Source organism: Hesperophylax consimilis, chromosome 21 (genome assembly GCF_061612785.1).
Source record: "Hesperophylax consimilis isolate HC1 chromosome 21, BYU_Hcon_1.0, whole genome shotgun sequence".
Lineage (NCBI taxonomy): Eukaryota > Metazoa > Arthropoda > Insecta > Trichoptera > Limnephilidae > Hesperophylax > Hesperophylax consimilis.
The window spans coordinates 27,776,895-27,790,122 of NC_142856.1; the positions used below are offsets into that span (position 1 = coordinate 27,776,895).

The 13,228-nt window shown below is 32.4% G+C and overlaps 1 protein-coding gene across 1 annotated transcript in view; it reads left to right on the top strand.

Annotated features, from left to right (window-relative positions):
• LOC149413820 (irregular chiasm C-roughest protein-like) overlaps nucleotides 1–13,228 on the top strand; it is a 116,679-nt gene that overhangs the window by 7,050 nt on the left and 96,401 nt on the right. The window contains exon 2 of the mRNA XM_089644692.1: nucleotides 1,383–1,533. Coding sequence (XP_089500818.1) covers nucleotides 1,383–1,533 — 151 coding nt within the window. The remainder of the gene's footprint in view (nucleotides 1–1,382; nucleotides 1,534–13,228) is intronic.

Consider the following 13,228-nt stretch of genomic DNA (forward strand, 5'->3'; position numbering starts at 1 on the left):
TAACAGCCTTTTAAGGATTTAAGAATATATATCGTCGGCAGCGGATAATAAAGACCGTTATTGCCTGGTATAATCGCGGTATTACTGACGGTACAGATAACACAATATTATTTGCCTTTCTGCCAAAGATTGGCAAAGGTTCGAAAAGTTAGTTTTGAATAAGTACGTGTGAAATAGTACCTATTGACTGTAAATAGATTATACACTTCAAGACAAAATTTTTGAGTACCTGAACTATCATTCCGTCCAGCATTTTAGTGTCACGTATAACCGGACGTATATATTTTATAAAAGTTTTTTTTGAATATTTTTTCCTATCACGTGGAATTGCGTAATTTTTTCAACGCATTTGATACGGTAGACCTCTAACAAATGGTTTCGATCCTAAAAATTAGGGTAAGCCACGCCCACACCAATAGTGAGAAAATATTGTATGGTAAAGAAGACGTCATTTTCTTAGTTCGGACAATAAAGAGTAATATAAAAAAAACACAAGGGTTAAACAGTGGCTGCCCTCTTTCTACAACACTGGAAGAATAAATGGAATAATTAAATTTAGCTCGAGATCGTTTTATCATACGCAGAAAATATAATTATTCTGGCAAATAACATCAACATACTTGGAATAGTAATCAAAATAATGAAACTGCTGTTGACAACAGTTGGTATAACCCTGATTGAAACAAAAACTAAAGTCTTAGTCAGAAATCCAATGAGAATAGTTCCTGAACCACAATGGTACAACGTGGGAGGAATCCGGATGAAACCCGAAAAAGAAATCAAATATCTAGGAACTTATATAACCTCAACAATTAGTACGAAAGACAAAACAAGAAACGCTGCAAACTGGCGGTCAAAAATATTAAAATCATAATGCCATTCTTAATTAAGATGAAACTGGACTGACACACAACTAGAATACTATATATGATGACCATTGCACCGGCAATGATCGACGAATTAAAAACCGTCGCTCTTACCGAATCTTACCCATCAAGATTACGAAGATACGAACGATACATCCTGAAAAAAATGCTGGAAGAATCTCGAAATGCGCCTAATATGAAAATATGCCAAATACTAGAAAGTAAAAGATAAACAAGAAGATATAGATGATTCGATAATTATTATATTGATTGTAATAACATTACTAAGATAATCCAATAAATTAAACATTATAATATGCAAATTAAATCCTCTGGACAGGAGATCCAATAAGGGTATCATTGTATCAATGTGTAACTAAAGATAAAAAAATAAACATCTGATTATTATATTGATGACTGAACAGTTTAAGTTTGTTGTAAATAGAAGTGGCGCCCTCTGTTATTTTTTAATAATAATAATGTGTTTATTAATTCACGTATATTTTTCTTCCACAGACCGCCATCGTCGGCTCGAGAGTGACCCTTCCTTGCCGGGTGATCAACAAGTCTGGAGTGTTGCAGTGGACCAAGGATGACTTCGGACTTGGTCACCATAGAAACCTCAGTGGATATGACAGATACTCTATGGTGGGGAGCGATGAAGAAGGTGAGTCGGCAATTTACGTATTATTTAAAAAAAAAAGTTTTATTTTTATTTTTTTAATGAATATTCTCAAATTAATACGAGGCAAAAATACCAGATGCGTGGCAGGCCCGATCGGAAGAGACTAGTCGAAAGAGTTTTTCTGGCTTTTCGATCAGGGCTCTCTCGGAACTTTGGCTTGCACAACAGTGGGAGGGATGGATTGCATCCATCTCTCCTGGATGCACCGACCAAATTCCTACCTCCTCATACCTTTTTCCTTCCCAGAACTTAATCCCCTTCTGTTCCCAAACAGACCTCCACACATCATCTTCAAAGATGACATAGGCCCTGAGAGGGATAATTTTCCTCGGGGCCTCCTATGTTGAGCTAACATAAAAAAGGTTCCCTGCTTTGAAAAAAGTTCATACCTTTAAAATATCGAATCTCTCTCTTGATCAGATAATCAATTTTATTGGACTTTCGTAAGGTCATAATTTTATAACATAGTTGGCAACATCACCTTTCTTTCGGTATCATCGGTCGTGAGTATCGCACAAGAGTCTCAACTTCTCCTAACCACCAGGAGCAACCGAGACTATGGCATCCCTGATTAGGGTATGTTATTAGACTGAAGGTAGATAGGGGAGGGAGATGGGAATACGAAGGTGGGGAAGTACTTGGCTAGATTTGGTCATAAAATACTGCTAAAGCTACTTCAAACAGCATTTCGATTCTAAATGTTAGTCATTCACCAGGAAATTACTGTAAAGTATTGACTAGTCCAGAACATGCCGCAAACAAAGTATTATTTTTAAAATAATAATTGCGAAATAATAACACTAATTAATTAAATAAAATTTACTTTCGCACATCGGGATTGAAGCCGTATCCTTTGGATTCTTAGTCAATGATCTTTACCACTCAACCAAGAAGGATTTTACCTTTAGGGATTGGCGGTTCATTGTGTGACACAATTTTGCCGTGCCTGACCTTGAATCTAGTATATTGTTTTGTTGAAGGTAAATGAATTAATTTACGAAAGTTTACGAGACAAGGTTTTTATTTATTTATTTATTAATTTTCGGGAAATCGACAGTTTACACTTAATTAGTTTGTACATAAGTATTATATAGCCAAAATAAAAGCAATTATGGATTTCCTCCTTATGACTTTACCTCTACTGAGACAGCACAATATGGAATAAGTAAATTTAATTTGTAAGAAAGGAATATGAATTAAGACATTTATACAAAACAAAAATTATGTAAAACGAAATACTTACAAAACTATAAATTTATAGCCATGGAGACAGGTTGTAGATATAAATCAAATAATAATAGAGATATAAACAATATAGACATAAACATTATTCTCAAACAACCAGAGTAATATTCTTTTATGGACCTATTGTATTTAGTAAGTTCGCAACTGAAAATATCAACCTTGGATAATAAGCTATTGTAATTATTGAATAGTCTATTCAGGCGAGAATTCTGCTTAGAGTTAGTTTTGCATTGATCAACCCTGAACAGGACACAAGAGCGTGTTGAACGCGCAGGTACATTGAATGGAATCTAGTTTAGCAACTCTGGGCATTGAATGCATAGCAGAAAGGAAAACAGATAATTTTAAAGCAATAATTATTAGCCTAATTAATTAAAACAATTCTAATAAGCAATAATTTTTGAATGAATAATATTAGTAAATATTGAATATTTTGGCGAGTTTTGAATAATTGGTAGAGCACCTGAAGCTGCGGGTTCAATTCCCGTCGCATGCATTTATTTTCGGATGATTTTCCAATTTATATTGGTGTTTCAGGCTAGTAATTATTGTTTAAAAACAATTTGTAAGTGATTTTATTAATTACAAATACAAATAATGGTGTAAATGGTTGATCGAAAGGCAGGAAAGAACCAATCGTCTATTCTTAATTAAATCTTAGAAAGTTTCCAGTTCGTTCCACATTTTTCCATTTAAATAGCTAACAAAAAATAATACACACAAAGGCAAAAGTAGTGCTAGAAAGGTTTGCACTCAATTCCGCAATTAGCACGCAGCAGTAAAATTATACCGTTGTTGTTACGATATCAAATAACGTTGGTTCAGGCTGGCAAAGTGACGTTCCGGTGCTTTACAACCCATTATTATTCTGTTTTGCAGGGTAGTTTTTATTAATTTATATTATACGCCCATACGGGCTTTCATAAACATTGGAACAGTAATAATAAAATAATTTTTTACTATTAGAATTATATTGAACCAATTGAGATGAATTGTATCATCAAAAAGTTAATTATTATTGAGGTATGTTATTATAGCCTTCTTGTAACTACACATTCCGTGCATATAACACATCTACTACTTCTGCGAAAGTATTGCCAACCAATTGTTGACGACCTCCTTGGTCGAAGGGTGAAGCTCTTCACTAGCAAGCCGAAGGTGGCGGGTTCAAATCCTGAAATGCAATATATTTTTTACTAATTTTCGAAGAAAGAAAACACTTGTTACTTGACATTAATCTTAAAATTACTCTGTTTTAACCACTTTATGGAGTTATTTAGGTCAAACGGTTTCGGTTACACTCAACCCTGATTGGTCGCTTTATAGAAATAAAGTAATACTAATAAAGTAACACTGGTCTGAGGCAGTCAACTCTTAGATCAGCAACATCATCAGCTGTAGGCAGACTAATAGAACCTAAGCGCAAGCCAAATACTAAGTTTGGTGATCGCGCTTTCGGTGTATCTGGGCCAAAGGCTTGGAATAAACTCCCTCCGGAACTAAGATCCATAACAATCCAACAGAATTCAGGTCTAAACTAAAAACTTACCTTTTGAACCTGTCGTACCCTTATATTAAATATACCATTCCTAAGAGAAAGTCCAGTTATATTCAATTTTTCAATTCAAAGTCCTAAATCCTGTATCTAAATTTCGCCAATAAACAATTAGGTAGATAATGTTAATTAGGTAAGTGTTAATCTCAAGTGACCTACCAGGTAAGTATTGTACTGTATATTTTCTCCATAAATAGTTAAGTAATAACATAGATCACTGTAGAAATGTATTATAAGTTTGTACAGGGCCCTTGAGGTGATTTTGCACAAAAACGGCGCTATACAAGTCATCCAATTATTATTAAAGTGGTTTAAAACAAAGAAGTCTAAGACAACCATTCAGAATTGAAACGTTGCTTGTAAAGGCTTTAGCCGTGCTTGGTGACCAGATCTGAATAGCCAGGTACTCTTCCACCTTCCTTTTCACTATCTCCTTCCCCTCCCCGCAACCTTCAGCCTCACAACTTGCCCCGATTAGGGATGATATAGTCTCACTGGCTCCAGACGGATTGAAGCGGTTGGGACTCTTGTGCATTATTCATATCAGATCTAGTCACCAAACACATCTCCATCTGTGGTCTTACACCAGGGCGATACTGAGAGTATCTCCAACTCGGGAACGTGCCGCAAGTACACAAGATATTATTTAAATTGTTAAATTGTGAAATAACACAAATAAATCAAATAAAATTTACTTGCCCATGCGGGGATTTGATCCCGCGACCTTCAGCCTGCTAGTCGAGAACTTTACCCCACGACCATACCAGCTGACCGGCCACACAATAATTGGCGCTATACCAGCATTTTTTTATTCGGATTTAAGCTACCAGCTCAGGCGGTAGCAATTTTTATATTGTGTTGATCTTGTGTTTTTCTCTCGGTTATTGTTTTGGTTTAAGTTTTTAAGGTAGTTTTTCAATGTTTGATTTTTATGTAATTTTTTAAAATGTTATATTTATGGTGTACGGTGTATGATTTTTCATCTTATGTGAGACACTTCCACTGATATTTAAAGTTCTTTCAAATTAAAATTGTATTAACTTCTAAAATACTTAAAAAAAAAACAACAAATTTTTTTGACTCTTCTTCAGGTCTGAAAGGCAATTTATTACAATTCTAAATCTTCATCCCGGAGCACATTTAATCCTGCGCCCATCAAAATGTACATATAAATAATATTGTTATCTCAATGCGATTGAAAGTGCCATGTAGATTAGATAATAATATTTCCTTTCTATTCTATCCACGCCTCGGAGTTTAAACCACGTTCATTCGGAATATTCCAATATTGGTAGATGGCTGCTGAGATAAGTCCGCGGTCCATTGTGCCAGATACTGGGAAATGCGACCGTAGAAAATCTCCACTACAGAATGAAGGACATCAAATGGTAACAGATTCAGTTACCGCGGTGGTTTCCATTGTTAAATTTAGTTTACGATTTGTTTTAGATAAATATGTAAACAAGAACATTTTAATTATGATAATGAATCCATAACATACCTGTTAGAGTAGGTACTTTACCTATTTACAATGTTTATTAACTACTGTAAAGTATAAACCAGTCTTTAATTTCGACATACACCAGCACAAAACACGATCACAAAATCAAATACACTTATCTTCATCTACTTACACGACTAAATTTGGAATTAACTCCTTACAATACATTGCACATAAGCAATATAACGCATTACCTAGTAATCCAAAACTTTAGGCAACGAACAAAAAACATTGGAAAAAGCTCTTAAAAGCTATTTCCTCAGCAGTTTTATTAATGACTGACACATTCTTTCTTTGGGACTCCAAAATAACTTCTGCGTTTATTTATTTTAATGTATCTATGTTGTCTTGTCTTTAATATAATGTTGTCTTTCCCGAAATGAGTTTTGTTAACTCACTGGGAATATAACAACATATAACATAACAATATATAACATAATAATGTATTATTTTGTAATAAATAAATAATAAAGCTATTTAACATGCAGTGAGGATAAAAATGTAAAAAGGGGATATTTATTAATTTATTTTCAAGAAATCGACAGTGTGTACATAGATAACTAAAAATAAAACCAATTATATATTTCCTTCTTTTGACTGTACCTCTAATAAAGCAACATAATAAGAATAAAACACACTGAAAGTAAAAATAAAATTGTATGACAACAGAATGTTGTTGGTTAAAACTAAGAAAAACCAAAATTTTATGTAGCTTTATTTAATAAACATAATACAGGATGTAACATTAATTTAGTTCAATACTGAATTATGTAAAACTACCTTGAGTATAGAATGTACATAAAACAAATTCAATTCATAGCAAGATTGTTAATATAAATATCGGAAAAGTAACATACACATAAAATATCTGAGAAATACTCTCTTGTGGACTTTTTACATTTGTAAATCTGGTAATTTAAAATCTCCACTTTTGATGTTACGTTATTGTCATTGTTACTTATTTTCTTCAAGCCAAGCAATATTTTGTTTATAGTTTATTTTGCATTGATTTACTTGAACCGGACAGAAAAGCTTGTGGAGCTCGCAGGTACTAGTGTTTAATTTTTTGGTGTTGAGTGGTGCCCCAATTTTTTTTATATAGATACCTCGCAAAAGCGTTTATAGCATCTTCAATTGCTGGGGTGCGTTACGAGTCTGTTGGGAGTGGGGAGGGGAAAAATATGTTTTTTTATATGTGTCTGTGTGCCCAAATAAAACTCAGTTTTACCGTAGTTCTGATAAAATTGATCAAATGTTTTCCAATTTATGATTTTTTTATGTTCAAATGCTCAATTTCATAAGCTTTTCTTTGGTCTAATAATCAAAATCAGTGGAGGTTCGTCGCCTTAATCATTGGGAGTTCAACTGGAAAGAGTGTCGATTTTTCTGAGCAGCTTTTTTTCTTCATCGAATATATTTTGGAGTCACGTATTTTCAAAAGTGTTTATTAACCTTTAGACAGCCGCACATATTGGGTTAAAATCACTTGTTTCTGTATTCATTAACCTTTAGACAGCCGCAAATAATGGGTTATATGCACTTGTTTCTTTGTTTATTAACCTTTAGACAGCCGCACATATTGGGTTATACGCGCTTGTTTCTTTGATTTGTGGTAGTTAATATGAGAAAAGACGTTCATATTAATTTGTGACAGGATTTATTTTGCCGCATAAATAACAAAAAAGTAGAAAAACATTTAAAAAAACACTTATACCTATATATAATTCTTTAATAATTGAAATTCGATTTACGAAGTCATTTCAATTTTCAAAAAAAATAATCGCTCACGTAATCCACTATTCAATCAAGATAATCGACTTGTGATTAATTTTATTTAAAAGAACACATTTGTTAAAATTCGAAAACTTTTTTTCGACCGTTATAGAGAATTTGAATAAATAAATCATATTAAAATTAATTTCCGCCATGAATTAACTTTTTCAAAATTGTAAATATATATATTTTTAAATGCTAGAACAATATTAAAAGCATTCACAAAATAACCCGAAACAAAATACGCCGCCCTGGAAACCATTAAATTAGAAGGGGTGCTCGGGTACATCGGATGAGGAGTGCTCAGAATGCACCCGTCCACCAACTACGTGGCGTGCCAGATCGGGAGAGCCTGGTTTGGGGAGACCCTTTGACTCTCTTTGTCTTTCGATTGTCTCTCGATCGCTTTGCGCCGCAGTGGGATGGATATGTTTTTATGTCCGTCACTCCTGGACATACTGATCGCTAGATTCTTACCTAACCCTCATACCTTTTATCTTCCCGTAACTTTCTTTTCTTGCTTTCTTTAAAAAAGAATTTCCACACAGCATTCCATAAGATGACAAACGCCTTCAGTGAAATTATTTTCCTCAGGGCCTCTTGTGTGGTTTGATTTAAAAAATAAAAAATTGCCTCATCCCTGCGCACCTAACAACAATTTTTGCTTCGGACGTACTTTTTGGCACCGTCTGGGTTTTAGATTCTGGAATGTTGTACGACATATCCCATAGTTTTTTTCTCTTCATAGGCGCGTTCTGGGTGCATTGGTCGACATTTTTTGCAATGAAGTCTTCTTGCTTAAACTGTGGTAATATAATAACCCTAACTTTTTAAGTAAATTTTATGCACCTTAGTTTTTTTTAGTTCACCGCTGTTTTCTTTCAAATCTGTATGTATGGAATTCTTACTTTGGGGCTGAAACGAATATACTTTATTTTAATTTGCGTTAAAATCTTCGCGGTAGTTTAATTATTTTATGAAAATACACTTTTTGCGAGCTATGCTTTACAATATTAAGACCAATTATTTGTTTGTAGATATGCAACATGAATTGAAGTTTTGTCCAAATAATAAACTAATTTATTTCAAGAATGGCATACAAACAAAATATTAGATTGAATAACTGATACAATATTGTATATGTAGGCCTTTCTTGAAACCATTGGTTTGTGTACGGGTAAAATTATTTAATTAGTCATAACTTAAAAAATTAACGCCATCTATGAATGCGTAGATTATGAGGTAAGATACTATTATCCTTAAATCTGTATTTGAAATTAATCGAATTATTTGTCTCATCTCCGTCTGGAGCCAAGGAGCTTACGCTCCGCCAACGGGGTAGTGAAAGAGCAAATTCCTTAAATGCAAATAGCTGTTGCAAGGAAGGGGCTTTAAGTCGTTTAGATTTCTAACCCCTCAACTGTCTATATTCTTGCAATCACGCGATTTCGACTTTAACCAGATTTGTCTAAACAAATATTAAGACAAGCAGAAAACAATTTCGTAATCTCGTTACTAGCTCCGCCTTAACAATGAAAAATCCAGTGTTTTGGATTATAGAGTGGCGGTCGCTTGGAAATTAAGGGTAGCAATAATTAAATTTCTTAATTGCGGCACGAAATAATTAAATCGTTGATAAATGGATCAGTCGGACTCTTCTCAAAGTTTTCGATTCGAACCAAATAATAATTGAAAGATCGATATGAAAAGAGCTTTGAGAAAACCTCACACATTTTTTTCGCTCATTATAATTATGTAAAATGTTTTTAGCAAACACTTTATGGTATAACATTACACAAATGGAAAAAGTTCCTTGTTTAAAACCACTTTATTTAAGTTTTGCAGATACACTGGTTTAGGTTGATTTCAATCTTCATCAGGATAATAACAATCAAACTGTTAACATACGACGTTCGTAACTCAAATAAAGAGGTTTTAAACACAGAATTTTTTTTATTTGTTTATTTTCTTTTTCGTGAAGATGCCAAATATAAAATTGAAAGATAAATTTTTGATGAAAATCTTGCTTAAATAATATATGTAGTTATTTTTTTTTTATTGTTTAACTTATAACATTGTTACATTGTACATAAAATTAGGTAATAATAAGTAATAGTGTAAAACATATGTTGTTGAATTTCTACTCCAATGAAGAGTGCTAGCTCTTGAGCTTGGCGTAGGAGTTATTTGACAATTATTTCATGTTTATATCAGTAATTAACATTATTACAGTACAATAAATATAAACTTAAAAGAGGATTGTGACGTTAATTTTGGTTGTAACATGAATTGAAGTTATAACATTTGATAGGTGATATTAATTTTTTTTAAAGATAAATTTGACCTTCTTTTTGAATAAAATAAAATCTGGTATTTTTTTCACTTCTTCGGGAAGACTATTAAAATATCTTATGCCTTTGTAAATGTAGTTATTGTGCATTTGTTGTGTTGAAAATAGAGGAATTTGGATGTTAAAATTATGCCTTAAGGATGAGTTAAATTTAAGTTTTTTTACTACAGTTTCTTTATATATTTGTAATATTGCATCTTTTTTATAGAGGTCTTCAATTTTTGGTACTTCGAAAATTTTTAACAATGATGCTGAAGAGAAAGTTGGTTTTTTTTTCAAAATTACTTTGATAATTAGTTTTTGTACCACTTTAACAGAGCTTAAAATTTTTTCATATGCACCTCCCCACCCAATGATTCCATACTGAAGTAATGATTGGACTAGTGCGTAATAGACTTTTTTCAGGTTGTTTATCTTGAGAACATTTCTTAATCTAATGAATATATAGATACATTTTCTAATGCGTTTAACAAGTTCACATATGTGTCTGTTCCATTTCATATGTTGGTCTACAATTACACCGAGGTATTTTATTTCAGTTGTTTGGTTTAGTATGGTACATGATTTATTACAAACATCTTTGTTACATTTTTTGTTGTGTATTATTATATGAATGTTGGGGTTAGTTTTGAATTTATTTATTGTGAATGGTATATAAACTGTTTTTTTTTTGCGTTAATTGTAAGTAGATTTGTATCGAACCAGTTTTTTAGGATTTGGATGTCATTATTTGCATTTTCATTTACAATTTTCCAGTCATTACCCTTAATTATGATAATTGTATCATCTGCGTAAGATATAACTGTTCCACTGAGGTTTTGTTTGAAAATATCGTTTACGTACATGATAAAAAGTAAAGGACCCAAAACAGTACCTTGTGGTATCCCAAAATCACTTGTGAGTGGTAGACTAGATGCGTGATTAATTTTTACAACTTGTGTTGTTTGGTGAAGATAACTTTTTAGCCAACTTAATGCTGTGTCATTAAAACCTACGATCTTTAATTTTTGTATTAGTTTGACATGAGATATGCTGTCGAAGGCTTTTTGGAGATCAACAAAAATACCAACACATTTTAATGATTTGTCTAAAGCGTCTTGTATGGTACTAGATAATTTAGCAATGGCGTCTTTTGTGCTTTTGTTTTCCATGAATCCAAACTGATTTTCGTGAATTATATTATTAATCTTTATGAACTGAGTTATTCTTTTTTTGGCAATTTTTTCAAATATTTTTGCAATGTTTGATAGTAAAGAAATAGGGCGGTAATTGGTTGGTTCTTCCGGATTGCCGGTTTTAAATATTGGTATAATTACAGATTGTTTGTACATGGATGGAAAAACTCCGCTTTGAAAACTTGTATTGATTATATGAGTTAATGGTTTTGATACTTGTGATATTTCAGCAGCTTTTACGTTCCCGGTTTATGTGTAATGAATAAGTAATGTTGCGCAACTTTTATACTAGGACAGTAAATAGAATATAAGCAAATTTAACTTTTTTAGACTTTGTTACAAACATAGAAAGTTTAATATGACATAATTCCAACGGAACATTATTTGGGCTCCTGCAGCGCTTTGGAAATGTTAGTCATATTTACGGCTTTGCCTTCCTCTTTTATGGAATATTAAAAGCAAATTTGCAAAAATATTTTGATAGATCGCTCGTCATAATTTGCCAAATTTATAGAGACCTAAAAATATCGGATTGACGACATATCTAGGTAGATTAATTGACTTTGAATAGTTCATATGTTTTCATAAAAATATATTAAGGAACTATATATATTAAATAAAATGTATACATACAACCAATCGCTCAAGTTCTAAGGAACCTAAGTATTTCTGGTCCCAAGGAAACACTCAATCAGTGCAACAACTCTATAGTTCAAACAAAATTTACTGTGAAAGCATTTTACATTGTGTTTATTGAGTTTGTGCGTTTTACGAACGCACAAAAATTTATTTATAAAATCATGTTCGTTTCAAAGTACTGACAATTTTGATTTTATGACTTTGAGTATTGCATACATCATCAAACGACGCTGGAAAAATGTCTTATGAAGGAATAGAAATATAGCTCTCATTAATTTCTATATTATTTGAGGGTTTTGATGTTGTTATATTATTATGAGCGTTTAGGAATTACTTTTTAGATTCATAATAACTGATTGATGAAATACGCGATTTAATAAATATGGATTTAATTGAGATTATTGCCTATACAAGCTGAGATCTAGGTTGAGAGATAGATTTTGAGCTAGTGTAACTACTTATATACAGGTAACTCTTTCCGTCTCACTCTAACGCTACTCAAGGCAAATTAGCATTTTAATAATTCACTGTTTTATTTTAAATTTAATTGAGATATTAAAGACGACTTACAATCAAAAGTTCTAGCAGAAACAGTTTAAGAAGCATAGAATTTTGAAATGTATTTACTTACTCGCTTATTTCGTCTCAAAGTACATCTCAATTGAATTGTCTCCGAGGACGGGGAAAATTTTAGGACATTTTGCTCTGCAATCAGCAATTTTAAAAACGGTCGACGGTGGTTTAGCAGTAATTAAAAAAGAACCAGACTACCAACCCCTTTTTAATATTAAAATGGGGTGTTGTTTGAAGAAGCTAGTTTTAATAATTATTTTTGGTGGACGTTGCTGGTGAAAACCACATTTTGAAAATGAAATTTTTCTCTAAATGGCTTCATTAGTGAAATTTAAAATACCCATTTCTATCTGTTAGTGTTTTAGATACATAGTTTGTACCGTTATAATATGACAACCTAAAAGGATTTAACTCAACACTGACCAATTGCCAGTTATTAGTTTTAGCCTTACTTTTATTTTCATCCCATATATTTCGATAACCTAACACAAATAAAGGCTGATTCATAAAACATAGATGTCAAGATAGAATGCTGTGTATGTTTATCATGTATTTTAATGAATGATGCCCCGGAAAACTAGCGTCATAATAATTTAATAATTTATTTGTTGTTCTTTGTACAACGAAGTGCCAGTGATGTATGTAATGGCAAGTAATACTCTAAGGCTTGTTCAAAGTACTTCATCGACGTTGTAATTTTAGGTAATATTTTGTCTTAAAACTATTTAGGTATTCTGTTCTATCCGCTATACTTTTGCAAACCATTTAAGGGTTTCCGGTCATATATATATGGTTTTTGACAATAAACACCTTAGCAATTGTATTAATAATACCCTTTTCAGTAATATAAAGAGAACAGGACCCCT